The 14,703-nt window shown below is 55.6% G+C and overlaps 1 protein-coding gene and 1 long non-coding RNA gene across 2 annotated transcripts in view; both read right to left on the bottom strand.

Annotated features, from left to right (window-relative positions):
• The window catches only part of LOC308500342, a 41,653-nt gene that overhangs the window by 20,230 nt on the left and 6,720 nt on the right, over positions 1-14,703 (bottom strand). Inside the window, exon 2 of the long non-coding RNA XR_013993714.1 lies at positions 443-577. This is a non-coding gene — a long non-coding RNA (uncharacterized lncRNA). The remainder of the gene's footprint in view (positions 1-442; positions 578-14,703) is intronic.
• On the bottom strand, positions 9,366-11,039 carry LOC308500336 (ATP synthase subunit g, mitochondrial-like). The gene has a single exon (XM_081054872.1). It carries the CDS (start codon positions 10,203-10,205, stop codon positions 9,894-9,896), a length of 312 nt encoding a protein of 103 aa, XP_080910998.1. The 5' UTR covers positions 10,206-11,039; the 3' UTR covers positions 9,366-9,893.

The raw sequence follows: 14,703 nt of genomic DNA, 5'->3' as shown, positions 1-14,703 counted from the left end.
AGGTAAACATGCCCCCAGACTCTCCTTCCCCCGGCTTTCTACACCAGCCTTCCACCCCAAAATCTCTAGTCGATGTGGGGTTTTTCCGGCTTTATTGAGGTATGATTGACAACACTGTAAGAGGACCCCCCATCTAGTTAAGTAACACATCTGTCACCTCACATACTTATCTTTTTATGTGTGAGGACATCTAAATTCTAGTCTCTTAGCACATTTCAATACTACAATATAGTGTTATCAACTGTAGTCACCATGTTTTACATGAGATCCTCAGACCTCACTCATCTTACAGCTGAAAGTTTGCACCGTCAGACCGGTCTCTGCCCCTCCCCGCACCTCCCAGCCCTGGCAACCTCTTTCTACTCTAGGTTTCTGAGTCTGACTGTTGTTTGGACCCCACATATAAGTGACACCATGCAGTATTTGTCCTTCTCTGACTTACCTCACATAGCATAACGCCCTCCAAGTCCATCTATGTTGTCACAAATGGCAGGATGTCTTCCTTTCTCATGGCTGAATGTATTTTGATGTGGCTTTTCTCCCATTAATTTTGCTGAACTTTGCCGCCTGCTACCATCTGTGTATGCAAGAACCGAGATAAGACCCACTCATTCATTCCTTCAGACATTCCCCTTTTCCCGTGGCCCCGTTCGGACCTGACGTCAGCTAGCTGAAGGCTCTCCTGACACACTGTTCCCTTACCGCGTGACCTGTTCCTGGCACCTGCTACCCATACTCTGACCTTTAGCAAGCACCCTACTCTCCTGAGCCTCATTTGCCTCGCCTGGGAGGCGGGACGGCCAGACCTGCTGCAGGGACTTGGCTCGTGCTTGTAATTTAAGAAGCGTGCAATTCATTCAGCAACACTCAGCTAGTATTTACTTAGCACCTCCCACGTGCCAGGCAGGCCCTGTCCTAGAGGGCTGGGGAGCAGCAAGGGTGGACACCACAGTGACGAAACGGACCCAACTCCCTGACCCCAGAGCTGCATTCCAGGATGGTGGTGCTCAACCAAGGGTGGTTTTGTCCCCCAGAGGACACCTGGCAATACGTCTGGAGACATTTTGGTTTTCATAACCCTGGAGGTGGGGGTGCTACTGGCATCTAGTGGGTGGAGGCGGGATGGTTCTGGAATACTAAAAGGGACTCAGTACACAGGACGGCCACCACAGCGTCATCCAGCTCAAAATGCCAATAGTGCCACGAAGGGGAAGCCCTGTTCTCGGGGGTGAGACAGTGAACAAGATAAGTAAAACGAATATACTGTAGGAAGGTGCTAAGTAATAAAGCGTTCGGCCCCACAAGGAAGTAAGAACACAGCATCATCCTTCCCAGCACAGCAAGAATGAGGCTTCACGGGGAGGAAACACTCCCAGCCTGAGCCCCAAAGAGAGACTGCCCCTTAGCATTGAACCAGGCCAGAGACGGCCCACGGCAGTGGCCAGTGGGACCCAGAGATGAACGGGGCTGGGTCCCCACCCCCAGGGCCCAGCCTGGCAGAGGAAACATACACACCTGGTCTGAGGCTTTGGCCACCGATGGGCTGTGTGCCCCTCCACAGGTGGCCGGGCCCTCTCTCCAAGCTTTAGCTCTCCCACACGTAAATGGGGACACTGGTGGGACCTATGTCCCTCATGCGACTGTTTCAGGGTCAAAAGGGACCTAGCCATGGGAAGCGCTCAGTCAAGCGTTGCTGTCATTATGCTTCAGTGGTGGAGGGACATGGAAGGTTCTCGAATTCCTAGAGGAAGGAATGACGAGCATGCCATCGGGAGGCAGAAGAGCTCAGAGACACGTAACCGGGGAAAGTCACTCCCTAGGGTGTGGAAGGCTGACGTTCACCAGTCGACAGGACAAAGATGGAGGATGAGACAGGACAGGGGTCCGCTGGGGGTGTGTGAAGATACTGAGGGACAAAGGGGACAGGGCTGGAGATGACACTGGAGAGGGCCGTGGGGCTCACAAGGCTCACAAGGCATGGCTGCCAGACCTCTGACGGCTTCACCCTGGCCCCGGAACTGCTCTGACAGTCTGTTCTGTACTCAGCAGCCCCAGGGATCCCTTGAAACCCAGCGTCAGACCTGCCCCCATCCCATGGTCCTTACAAGACCCCACACCTTCACCAGGAGGACCGCATGTGGGGAGCCTCTCTCCCCCGCTGCCCCCCTCGCTCCTCACCGGCCACACTGGCCTCCTCGCTGCTCCAGAAACGCCGGCTCGGCGGCGTCCTGGTACCTGCTGCTGTCCCCTCCCCCAGAATCCACTCCCGCCAACACCTGGGGCTTCCTCCGACTCCTTCAGGGCTTTGCACGTCGGGGACGCAGACGGGGGCCCTTCCAGGCAGAGGGGTCCCACGGGAGAGGCAGGGCAGACGCGGCAGGGACCGTGGGGAGGCCGGTTGGAGCCGACACGCGCACGCACACACGCACACACACGTGCACACACACACGGACACACGCACACACGCACGCACACACACGCGCACACGGACACACACGCACACACACGCACACATGCGCGCACACACACGCACACACACGCACACGTACACACATGCACACGCACGCACACGCGCACACACGCGCACGCGCGCACACACGCACCAGGCGAGGGCCCAGCCTCAAAGGTGTGCCGGCGCCAGAGGGAGGCGCCCGCCCCGCCGTGGAGCTACGCGGCCCTGCCGAGGCCAGCTCGCCCTCCCGCCGTCCAGGCCTCACTGCCCCCGCAGCGCCTCGCCTGGCGCCCCCCGAGGCCCCTGGCTCGGCCCGCATCGCCCTGCTTTCCGTACGGGCCGCCAATGCCATCGGCACGATCGCCGACAGGTGCGTGGTTTTGTTGTTTTGTTTTCCTGAAACTCACGTCTTCCTTTTCTTGTTTCTCAATTACAGGTGACCTGCAGCACTTCTTTTAGACCTGCGAGAAGTAAGCGCGCTTTCCATTTCCTGATCTAGCAAACGTCTTCTCTTAGCAGCACGTGGAGCTCGTCCGCCGCGTCCACAGGCGCAGCGGCTCCTGTTACCGGCCGCGTAGCACTCCGCCCGCGAACACCCAGCCGACGCCCACTCTGGGCGGATGGGCCCCGACCGGGAGCCCAGAGCCCTCCGAACACCGCGGGGCTCCTGCCGCGGGGCAGCTGCTGGTCCTGGCACAAATGCCACCCATAGGCGGCCACGCCGAGCCTGGTTCCACCGGGGTGGCACCGGTCTGCACGGCCCCCTGCTACAGACAAGCCAGCTGATTGGGCCACATGCCTGTCAATGATCGGTCGAGGCCTGGCACGTGATGCCCACCTGGCCAATGAGAATGAGGAGAGGCCGCCCAGGGGATGCTGGGAGACTTGCTCGGTCCCACGAATGCCTCGCACCCGTCCTAACACGAGTCCTGTCCTCCGTGTGGGAGGGCCGCGCAGAGCAGGCGGAGACTCGGTCCCGGGGGCCACCGTGGAGTCCCGGAGTTGACCACCCCTGCCCCGCCCCGCAGCCTGTTCCCGGGACTGTGAGTCTCCTGGTTCTTTCCCTCCTTCTGAACTGGGTTTGCTGTCCCTTGGCACCGCCTCGCAGCCCAGTTCCCCAGCATCTCCACGATGACTCGCTCTCCTCGTTAGCAAGTTGTTCTGCTGCTTAAATCAGCCGGAACGGATTTCGGTGACTGATGGAGAGTCTGCCGAGACAGGAACGGGAGTGTGTCTGCAGACGGCAATGACAGCCGACTAGGGCGGCGGCTGCAGCGCCCAGAGGTTCCCAGCCCCTGGGGGGGACACCGCCGGTCACGGTGCAAGGACAAAGCAGGGCAGGGCCTGCACGGGCTGCAGTGCCACGCGGAAGAATGTTGACTATTCGTGGTCAGGACAGTCTGACCAAGTCCCTCGCTGAAATCCACATTTGAGGGCGTTTGCCTGGTGCTGTTCAGGGGCCCTGGAGGGCGGCTCTGGCATCCTCTGAACTCCTCCCACGGGCCAGTCAGGTCCTCACGCCGTCTCAGCGAAGCCACACAGCTCCCTCCGAGGGAAGAGATGATTCTTTTCCAGACAGGAGGCCTGGGGCCCCAGCCAGTCGGGCGCATGGCAGGAACTCAGGCAGACACCAAACCCAGGCTTTTTCAAGTGTGTCAGCAGAGGGCTGCCACCCAGCGCCCGTCCTGCCGAAGTCCCCACGCTGCTCCAGGAAGGGAGACGCCTCCACGGATCAGCAAGTGTTTCCGTAGTTCTGAGAACCCAGGGGCCAGGTCACTCGCTTTCAGGCTGGCTCGTCTCACGGCTGCCAAGGCTGATATGACTCTCCATCTTTCTGTGCCACGGTGATCTAAGTAAAGTCTTCCCAGATCGCCACCCTCGCCCACGTAATAAAGGAAGCTGAAGGGGTGTCAGAGCCGTGTGGGAGCAGTGAGCGAGAAAGGGAAACTGTCAGGATCTCGGGGTCCACAGGGCAGATCTTGGATGCTGGCCTGGGAGGCACAGGTCACCCACTGTACCACTTTGCCGGCAGCTGCACTGAGGGGCTGCCAGGAAAGCTCAAACCTCTCCTGCAGCCTGAGCAGTTTGCACAGGGCGTGGGCCTCACGAGGCTTTTGTAGACACCCCGGCACAGACATGGAGAAGTAACAATTCCTGCTGCCCACAAGGACCAGGCACTCTGGGGCAGAGGTTCCATTCTCTCGGTCACCCCCAGATAAGTGCTGCGCTCACCATCCCCCTCATGCAGGTAGGAAGCTGAGGCTCGGGGGTGCTGGAGGACTTGCTCAAGCTCCCACAGCTCGCAGGCCTGGATGTGAACCCAGGGCTGTCAGTCCAGGTTCACTCCCTTGTTCCTTGCTGTGTGAGCACAGAGCTCAGGGAGAGGTTGGAGTGACTAGGGAGGCTGCATGGAGGAGGAGGCATTTTCACTGGGCGCTGAAGGGTGATTAAGAGCAGGGGGTTTAGAGCAGGGATAGGCCTTTCCCAGAAAGTGAGGAAAACGAACTAAGGCACAAACGTAAGCAGCCAGGAGGGCAAAGCCACCGGTCAAAAAGGAGTCCCTTCAAGGTCTGGATGAATCTCTCCAACTCAACTCAAAGGAAGAGCTGGTATTCATTGTCTCCTTGGAACAAAACTCTTAGGCCAACATTTAAAAATTCTCTTCCCTCTCGAAAACACATCTCCAGTTTCAAGCCTACATTTTTGGCAACCTCGTTCCCCGAGGCTCCTGGCATTCAGTAGAAATGATGCACCAGGAGGAAGGCACACAGTCTCCAGGAGGGAAGGGGCCTAGGAGGTTGGGGGGGGGGGACCGACAGGGTGGGGGCAGAGCAGGAAGAGGGAGACAGGAGGCCTGGAAAGTGTTCTTCTCTGGAGGCGCGCCACCAACAGAAGGAAAGGGAGGGCACCCGAGTGCCTGCACCACGCAAGCATTCTGCTCTTGTTGCACATGCCGTTGGCGGTGCTTGAACTAGATGACACTTGAGGTCCCAGGGCGCCTTTCAGCTAGCCATCACAGACAAAGCACCTGCTAGGTGCATGGTGCCACTGTGTCCTAAGGCAAAGGACTTGCACCTCTGCGACAAACTTCCCCCACAGCAGGAGAGTGAACTGGCTTCCAATCGGAATGGTCATTGGCTCAGCGGAACTAAGAGCAACCAGCAAGGCAGCGTAGAGAGATGTTACTCGGTTAGAGACGCCCTGATGGAAGGTCTTGAGGACAGACCCAGCTGCTGGAAAGGGAGGAACAGGCAATCAGCTGGCCTGAAGGGGCTGGCTCGGGGCTTCAAAGACTCGGCACCCAGTCTTCACTGGCACTGGGACCACACGACACTCACACACAGGCCTGGAGAAGCTCCCAGTCCAGTGGAGACGACACGTAAAAAGCATGTATGAAGGATACTTCTCTGGCCCACCGACTCGGGCTTGGGGCAGTGGCGTGTTAGAGGATGTGCTGTGAACAGAGGCCTTAAAGGCATCTGGGTTATGAGACGTGGTTTCTTGTGCTCTGGTGACCCACCTTGAGCCTGGGTCCCCAGAATGAGACACGTGGAGTAGACCTGGAACCAAGTCTTCCTGACCCACAGCCTTAGCCAGACTCGCTGCAGCCATGAGTGACAAAATAAGTACTTCCTGTAATAAGCCACCTGGTTTGGGGTAGTTTGTTACGCAGCATTTTGCAGCAGTAGCTGACTGATACAGCTGGCTGAAGGCCCTAAGTTGGAGGACAGCTGGTCAGTGCAGACTGCCAGCCCCACCTCTCTGTCACATGGCACTGAGCTCTGTGCCATCTCTCCTTATAGATGGGCTGGCTCCGGTCTCCGTTCACATCTCTGCAGTGGGACATATCTAAAAGCCCCAGGGAACCAGCACATGCCAGTATTCTGAACTTTCCCTCCATGTCCCTCAAGCCACAACCTCAGACAGCACGTGGTCTCCATCCCAAAGCACAGCAGAGGACAGGTGCATAAAATATCTCACCACCGCATAACACGTCACCAGCTTCCCACCCTGCGATGGGGCTGCACTTAACGTCACCCTCCCTCCCTTTTTTATTCAGCCAAGCCCACATTTTGGGTTTTCTTATTGATGGTGTCCACTTCTGGGCCCCCAAACCTGCTTGTCAAGGTTTCATTTTGCTGCATGTAATGGCAACTCCATTCTTCACAGTCAGAGCCCCAAGACAGGGTCATCTGTGCTGGACGCTGCTCCCAGCAGACACCTGGAGGCTCTGGGGACCCTACGTGGGAGGGGACGGGCACACACACGTGCACACACACAGGCACACACACTCACACTCATACATACCTGCACACACATACACAGCCGCACACACACGTGTGTGCACTCACACACGTACACACACACCCTCTTCCCCACATGCTTGCATGCTCACCTCAGCCCATCCCACAGCCAGGACGTCCTGGCCCGGGGCCCAGAGGCCCTTCTGTGGCCACACCAAACAGCAGTTTCTCTCCCTTCTGATGACACGGGGCAGGGTAGCCCCACTTCTCCTATTGAGCCCCTCTCCACGGGCTCCCCCCACACGTGCAGGCACATGGGCCTGGCCATGAGTCCAGCAGACTCCCCAGGCCATCACTTCACTCCAGCAATCCCAACACAGCCCAAACCCTCCACGGCCTCTCGTGGCTGCCCAGATAGCTGCCTGTCTCTGACTGAAGGTTCTGGCCATGTTTGGGGGTCCCACTACCACCCCCACTTCCCAGCCCAAGAGCCCTTCTCAGACCAGGGTCAGAACTCCACCACTCCCTCCCTCTTCGTGGCCCCAGCGCTCAGCTTCCTGCCTTCCCCTGTAGGTGCCACCGCCTTGGGGGCCTCCCTGATCCTAGTCCAGCAGTGTGCCCTAACGCAGCTCACATAACCTCTCTGAACCTCAGCAGCCACATCTTAGGACAGGGAGCATGAGCCCTGCTTCAGTCCTGAGCTCAGGCTTGACCCAATCATGGCATGCAAGGGTACAGGGCGCTCTGACCTGCCTGTCGGGGTCCTGTGCCTGCTGTGTGGCAGGGAGGTCACGTCTCCTCAACTGACAGCCCCACTGGAATCACATGGGTGGGTGATCCCCAAACATCAGGGATGCCGGACAAACCAAAAAGAAGATGTGCCGTTTCCCTGGCATGGGGGCACGGGGATCAAGGGGGCTGGTGTGTGTGCAGGGTTTTCCAGCTCTAGTGACCCTGTGACACCGCCTTTCAGCTCATCCACTGTTCTGAGAACAGCTCCCCCCTCCAAATAAAAGCCCCTCCGTGGCCCCAGGCTGGCTGCTGGCTGGAAACCTCTGGGTTTTAACTTAAATGTCCAGAAGGGCTGGTTCCTGAACCCCAATCTGGAAGGAGGTGTGGACCAGATGGAGGGTAACAGGCCTGGACGGAAACCTGCTGGTCAGCAGAAAGTGCAGTGGGCCCCAAAGCAGGAGACACTCCATAAAAACCCCACTCAGCCATGTCACTGCCAAGTTCATTTCCCCAAACACTCCCTTTTGCACTCACACACTTCAAGGTGATGCCTGCATCGCCAACTTCCCACAGAGGACACATCCGAGTGACCACAGCGCAGTGAGACAAAGGTCATCTGGCTCTTCCTCCCCACGCTGCCTTTCTCTCTGACCCACACGCCCTGCAACCTTGAGGGGAGGGCGTGCCTCAGGGTCCAAGACCCCAACTCAAAGGCACAGAGACTGGCAAACCTGGGAGGGGCGGGACCCCAGGAGGTGGAAAGCTTACAGGGTCCCCACGATGACACAATTGCCTGGAAGAGATTCCTGAGATGTTCATTGACAAAACAACCAGGGAAATGGAGCTGATGCGTGGGGAATAATTAAAACATGCAGTCTAGCAGAAGCCCATTTCCCTGTAAGCATTGCCTATAAAATTACCCAAGAAAGGGAGCTTTGAATTTCATCACATCCCCCAGCGCTATGCCGAGTCTCAGGGGATTGCTTGGCACATGTGTCATTCACTTAACAAACAGTGAGTGAAAGTGTGCTGTCCTCTCAGCCCAGCTCCTGGGCTGACATCTTAGAGGGCAACGGGGGAGGGCCGGAGGGGAGGGCACTGCTCCTTCCTGTGACTTCTCAGCGCCCTGGGACATCAGCTTGGGACCTGCACAGTCAGGGCCTTAGGCTGAATACGTGAATGAGCAAATGGAAAAGAAGATGAGATCTGTAGACGAGATTGCTAGCTGTGAATAAGACCCACGTAAGTCAGCAGGGACCCAAACGCAGCCCAGCCTCTGCGTGCCACCCACCGGCTTTATTCTCCAAGCTGAATCTCTCGCTCATGGGCCTTTCTCCTTGGCAGGGCTGCCCGTTGCAGCAAATAAAAAGGCAGGACATCCAGGGAAGCCTGAATTTCAGGTAAATAAATAACAAGTAATTGTGAGTGTAAGTATGAGTATGGCCCGTACATTATGTGGGATATACTTACTCTGAAAAGTATTCAGTTTATCGGGACTTCAGATTTCAGTGGGCATCCTGCATCTTACCAGTTCCCAGGCAGGAGCATGACTGGGGATTGCAGGGCCGGATGCAGGCCTGACGCTGTGGCCGTGACCACCTCCGGGGAGAGATGTGGAACTGGGAACAGGCTACAAAGGCGATGGACATCGGGGCACACCTTCTGGGCATTCTGAATTTTTCAAGGAATTATTCTAAAACTGACACCCGATGTTACTATTAGGAAGAGTTGATGCTCAGCTCTTGTAAAACTGTCTCAAAGTTAAACATTAAGAGAGAGAGACTCAGCGTGGGGGGGCTGCTGGGCTCCTTTTTTTTTTTTTTAAATATCCATAGGATGTTTTATTTTTGCAAAGATAGGTTCTAAAAATCATAAAACCAGATAGATTAATAATACACTTATCAAAATTAGGTTAAAACACGTAGTCATGGCTCTCATTCACTCTGTCCTGGCATTAAAGATGTTATAGATACGCAAAATACCAGCACGTATCCCAACGTTTACAGACGTAGGTGTTGTCAAAAAGGTCTTTCTCTGATTTTAGCAAAGAGAAACCATCCAAATTGTATTCTTTATACTACTGACATTTAATGTTGGTACATGGTATTACTATTTCTCCTACTGTAGCAAGTTCTGCTTTTCTCAAGGCCTTTCCCCCAACTTTTCTGGACGTAAACATGATTTCCAACCTTCAAATTAAAACGCTGTCCTCAAATATTGTAACAGGTTGGTATATTCACGTATATCCTTTCCCATTTCAGGCTAAGCAAAGACATGCATTTAGAGCTATAATAAAGCAAAAGACAATCCAACTTAATGTCAAGAGAAAATGTGGCCATCCACGCAGTGTGTGATATAGAAAATGCTGATTTTGACATGTTTTATTCAAATACCAGTCTGATCACACATGGTCCAAGAACCGTCGAATAATAAACCCAAAAGAAACAGATGTGAACGACTGGTCTTCAAACATTACAGCCCATGATGCCACGCTTGCCTATGATCCCGCCGACATAAAACCACATCCACACCTCAGTGGCCACTAAACCATTCCGCAGAGCTTCCTTAACTGTGAGCTGTTTGAAGCTACCACTTTGAGCACTATGGACTATTTTTTTCAAGCTCTGAATAGCTGTAGGAGTCTCAGCAGGGGTTGGAGGAACCAGCTCAACATTGGCATAGTGCCAAAATGTGGCCAATCGAGGCTTCGAGTAAGTCACAGCAGCGTTTAGCAGTGCTGGGGTCTTCTCTGCGAGGTGACGGACAAACTGGGCCATGGTTCTAGGATGAAAAGTCTGGGCTCCCTTTTCAATTCAGGGCCGACACTGCCTGGGTCACTGTCAGCAAGTGATGGAACTATGACTTCCACGAGAACTGATGAGAACCAGGTCGTGTCTCTCCTCCACTCACAACAGTGCCGTCAGTGAAAACACGTGTCCACACTGTGACTTGCACGCACGTGTTCACAGCAGCGCCATTCACGGCAGGCCAACGGTGGGGACGACCCCTGTGTCCATCATCGCATGAATGAAAGAACAGAAGTGGGCCCTGCACACAGCCAGACTCTATTCAGCCGTAAGAAAGGAATGAAGCAGACACTCATCACAACCTGGGTGAACCTGGAAAGCATTACGCTGCGTGAAAGAAGCGGGGCACAGAGGGCCACAAGCACCCCATTCCATTCGTAGGAAACGTCTAGAACAGGCACATCCACAGACAGAAAGCACATCAGTGGTCCCCTAGGGCGAGGACCGGGGAGTGAAAAGGAAGGAGCTGATGGCTGAAAGGCCTGGGGTTTCCTTTAGACATGATGAAAATATCCTCAACTTCACTGTGGTCATGGCTGCACAACTCTGTGAAGACACTTAAACCTCTTTCATCGTCTGTTAGCTGGGTGGATTATATGGCATGAGAATTATATCTCAATGACGCTGTTCAATTTTTTCCTTAAGATGCCACGCTCCGTTTCACTCGGAGAAAAGGCAGAAGCGCGTACGGCCTGGCCTCCTCTGGCCGCCCAGCCAGCCAGGCCCCTCCGCCTTCGTGTTCTCCCACTGCCTGTCCCTTCGGGAAGTCCTCCCCCAGGGCTAAGTCCCTCATCTCCAGTCTCCGCTCTAACGCCCCCCATTTAACCCCGCACCCACCCCACTTTCCCTTCTCCACAGCACCAATGTGTGATGCAATTTGCTCCTTCAATTTGTATGCTGTTTGCTGTCCCTTCTGCCACCAGACTAAAAGCACCACAAGGGCAGGGCTTCACACTGAAGTCTCCCTAGCACCGAGGACAGTGCCAGGTACCTAGTCAGAGCTTAAAACATATTTGGGAAATGTAGATAACAGTCAGATTCGTGGGCAAATGCCCAGGAAATTCCCTGCTGTGGGGGCCACCAGGGTCCCGCCTCGCTGCTGGGAGAGTAGGTGAGACAAAGTCAAGGATGATTGGATTCCTGCACATGCCTTCGTCGTCCTAGGTTGTAAGGTGCTCTCGTCCACAGTTTTTATTTAAACCTTACCGAGGGAGCTGTGCGTGGCCAGCAGAACTGCTGCCAGGCCTTGGGGGGGCCGCACTCCCTGTGCCCGGGGCAGTGAGTCGGCTGGCTGGCTGTGCCACCAGCTTGTGGCTGAGGCACGGGAGGGAATCCGGAGGCCATTCTGCTCGGAAGGGAGAGTTGGCAGAAGGGTGTCGGACGTGAAAACCCGAAGTTAAAATACTGCAATAAAAACCTGGAAGGTGCTCACACAGAAACTCCTTCAGGGGATAAACTTGAGCGAGGAACATGTAGAGGCAGCTCTTTTTCCTTCAATCCATTTTCAGAGCCGGCTCCCATGCCACAAAGAGGAGAAGCATTTGGGGCCTCTGCTGCCCAGTCAATCTTGGTTCTTTTACTTCTGTTCCATTCTGTCCAGGCCCTGCCATCAAAGCTCTCAGGGCCCTGTGGGGACATCCCTGCCTCTGCTCCCATCCTGCCCCCTCCCGTCCTCCTGGGTCCTGCTGGGCTGTCCATGGGGCTGGACCTGCCAGTCCAACATCTGTCTTCACGGCCATGATGGCTGGAGCCTGGGCCTGGGCACCAAACTAGCCCAGAGAACATCCCCAAAGATTGGCAGTGCGGGCCGGGTGGTGGCGGAGCCCTGGGGTCGGAGATCCAAGGTCCACGGGAGCCCGGGTTGGGGTGCTCAGCTTTCCTAGCTGCACGGAAGGCCTGCGAGGGGAAGCCAAGGCCCAAGGAAAGCAGACCCGGGAGGTGGAGAGAGAAGCAGAGACGCGGCCCAGCCCACAGGTAGCCCAGCAGCTGGCCCACCTAATTACCGGAGCCAGTCAACTCCTCCCGGCCAGAGCCACTGCGAGCTGGCTTCTGTCACCTGTCCAACAGTGTTTGAGATGAGCTTCCCAGGGACTTCCTGAGAACAATTCAGTGGATTAGGCCCAGGGGCCTGACTGCTGGCACGAGCTTCAGGACTCACCACCCAGGTGATGGCAGCCCAGGCCTTGGGTCTTCCCACCTAGAAAACAGCCCTTGAGGGAGGGAGGGATGGGGAGGGAGAGGGGAGGAGGGAGGAAGACAGGGAGGGAGGGAGGGAGGGGGGAGAGGAGGGAGGGAGCGAAAGAAGGAGGGAGAGAGGGAGGGAAGGAAGGAGGGTAGGAGGGTGGGAGGGAGGGAGGGAGGGAGAAAAGGAGAGAGGGAGGGAGGGAGGAAGGGGGAAGAGAGGGAGGGAGGGAGGGAAGAAGGGAGGGAGAGAGGAAGGGAGGGAGGGAGGAAGGGGGAAGAGAGGGAGGGATGGAGGAAGGAACAGAGGGCGGAGGGAGGAAGAGAGGGGGGGAGAGAAGGAGGGAGGGATGGAGGGAGAGAGGGAGGGAGGGAGGAAAAGGTGTGAGCACATCACGAAGTCCCAAGCCCCCTGCTCAGAGGAGCTGGTGTCCCACACCCAAGGGCATGGCCTGTCAGCTTCAGTCTCCCTCCAGACTGGGCTCCTAGAGAACAGGCACCTCACCCTCCCCACCCTTTTACCCAACACCTGAGGCCAGGCCTGGTGCCTGAGGTGCTTTAAAAACCTGGGTGGGTGAACAGCCAGGAGAACTGATAGTAGGGGCGTGAACCGATGTTTGTACCCGGTCTCCACGGCAGCTTCCTTCACAAGGGCCAAAGGTAGGCATAGCCCACTGTCCACAGCCAGAGGGCCGGAGGGAAGGCTAAACAAAACGTGCTCTATACAGCCACACAGTGCATTGATCCGGCCTTGGAAAGGGAGGACATTCTGACACCTGTTACAACACAGGTGAGCCTGGAGGGCGTTGCGCTCAGTGAGATAAGGCAGTTAGGAGACAAACACTGATATAAGATCTCAAAAATCAAATTCATAGAAAGTAGAAAGGGGGGCTGGGGGAGGGGGAGAGGGAGTCGCTGTTTCATGGGGACAGAGATTCCGTTTGGGAAGATGGGGCGGTCCTGGAGATGACACCAGCGGTTAAGATGGTTTTCTGTGACATGTATTTCCCACAATTTTCTTAAACACTTGAAAAGCATGACTTGAAATATATTAAATGGGACACAAGAAGTGACTTCAGCAAACAAAACAGGGAGGCCCAACACAGCTTATTGGCCATGAAAATCGCTCCTGGAACCATTACAAAAATGATTTTTTTGGCCTTTGCAAAACACTAGCTGCAAATCACACCTGCTCAGCTACATACGTCCCCTGGCTTGGACACCCAGTTGTGGAGCCAGCCAACCTTGCAGGCGACCCGGCTCTGCCTGGCCAAGGTCATTTAATCCCTAAAAGACCCCAGTGAGGCAGAGAGGAGCTCACCCCCGACATAAAGGAGAGCACCCCTGACTTACCGGTGGGCCATCACATCCCGTGGGTGGCAGCGGGGCTGGGCCGAGCCTGGCTGCAGCTGAGCCCTGTCACCCTCGAGATGATGTTTCTGCACTTACAGCACATGTCACCTGACCGGTGGTCCATCTGGGGGTTCTGAGCTTTTCATGTTTTATCAACTTGTGCGGGACTCAACTTTTTTCAACACACACATTTTAGTTTTGTAATTTAAAATAACATGTTTAAACAAGAAAATGTCATTTACGTGGAAAGGTAGGATTTCGTAAATCAAAAGGTGGCTTCTGTGTTTACGGAGACCTTATACAGCCGCTCTTTGATTTGGTCTCCAAAACGCCCCGGGCGATACACATTAGCCCGTTTTAGAGGAGAAGGGGGCGTGGATAAAATGAAGGTCATTGTCCAACTAGAAGCAATGACTGTGCCCAGAGCCCAGGGCCAGCTCAGCACCCACACTGCCTCATTCCCATGCAGTTCCTCTCACCTGTCACGTTCCTTTCACACCTGTACCATCACACTACCTTTGGAGCCTGCGCTGAAGAGAACTGGAATGACATCTCTGTGATTTGCTGCACCGTGAGACCACAGCATGAGGGCAGGGAGCCTGGAGCACCGAACACAAAATTGAAATCGGGGCTTAAATAAATGTGGGAGGGAGGAGGGAAAGAGGGAGGTTAGGGGGCGATTGTCGGCACAGTACTAACTCAGGAGAGACTGGGTGCCCGGCCCCCACTTACCCCTCACAACCTCCCTATCGGGATGCGTGGGGGCCAGAACAGTCTCCTTTTCACAGGAGCAGAGGCTGAGGAACGAGGTCTGAGGGTTGGGTGTGGTAGAGCTGGGATTTGAACCCAGGCAGCCCAGCTCCAAGGCCCCCGCCCCCATCTTTGTACCTCCTTTCCTGGGCATGCAGGACCCCCAAGAGCCAATGCAGAGACA

This window comes from Rhinolophus hipposideros, assembly GCF_964194185.1.
Source record: "Rhinolophus hipposideros genome assembly, chromosome: 1".
Lineage (NCBI taxonomy): Eukaryota > Metazoa > Chordata > Mammalia > Chiroptera > Rhinolophidae > Rhinolophus > Rhinolophus hipposideros.
The sequence above is the reverse complement of the archived record's forward strand: the minus strand, read 5'-3'. Positions and strand labels throughout refer to the sequence as shown.

What these genes read in the sequence shown, in the direction of transcription:
- LOC308500336 (XM_081054872.1), bottom strand. Translation starts at nt 10,205, where the DNA reads ATGGCCCAGTTTGTCCGTCACCTCGCAGAGAAGACCCCAGCACTGCTA.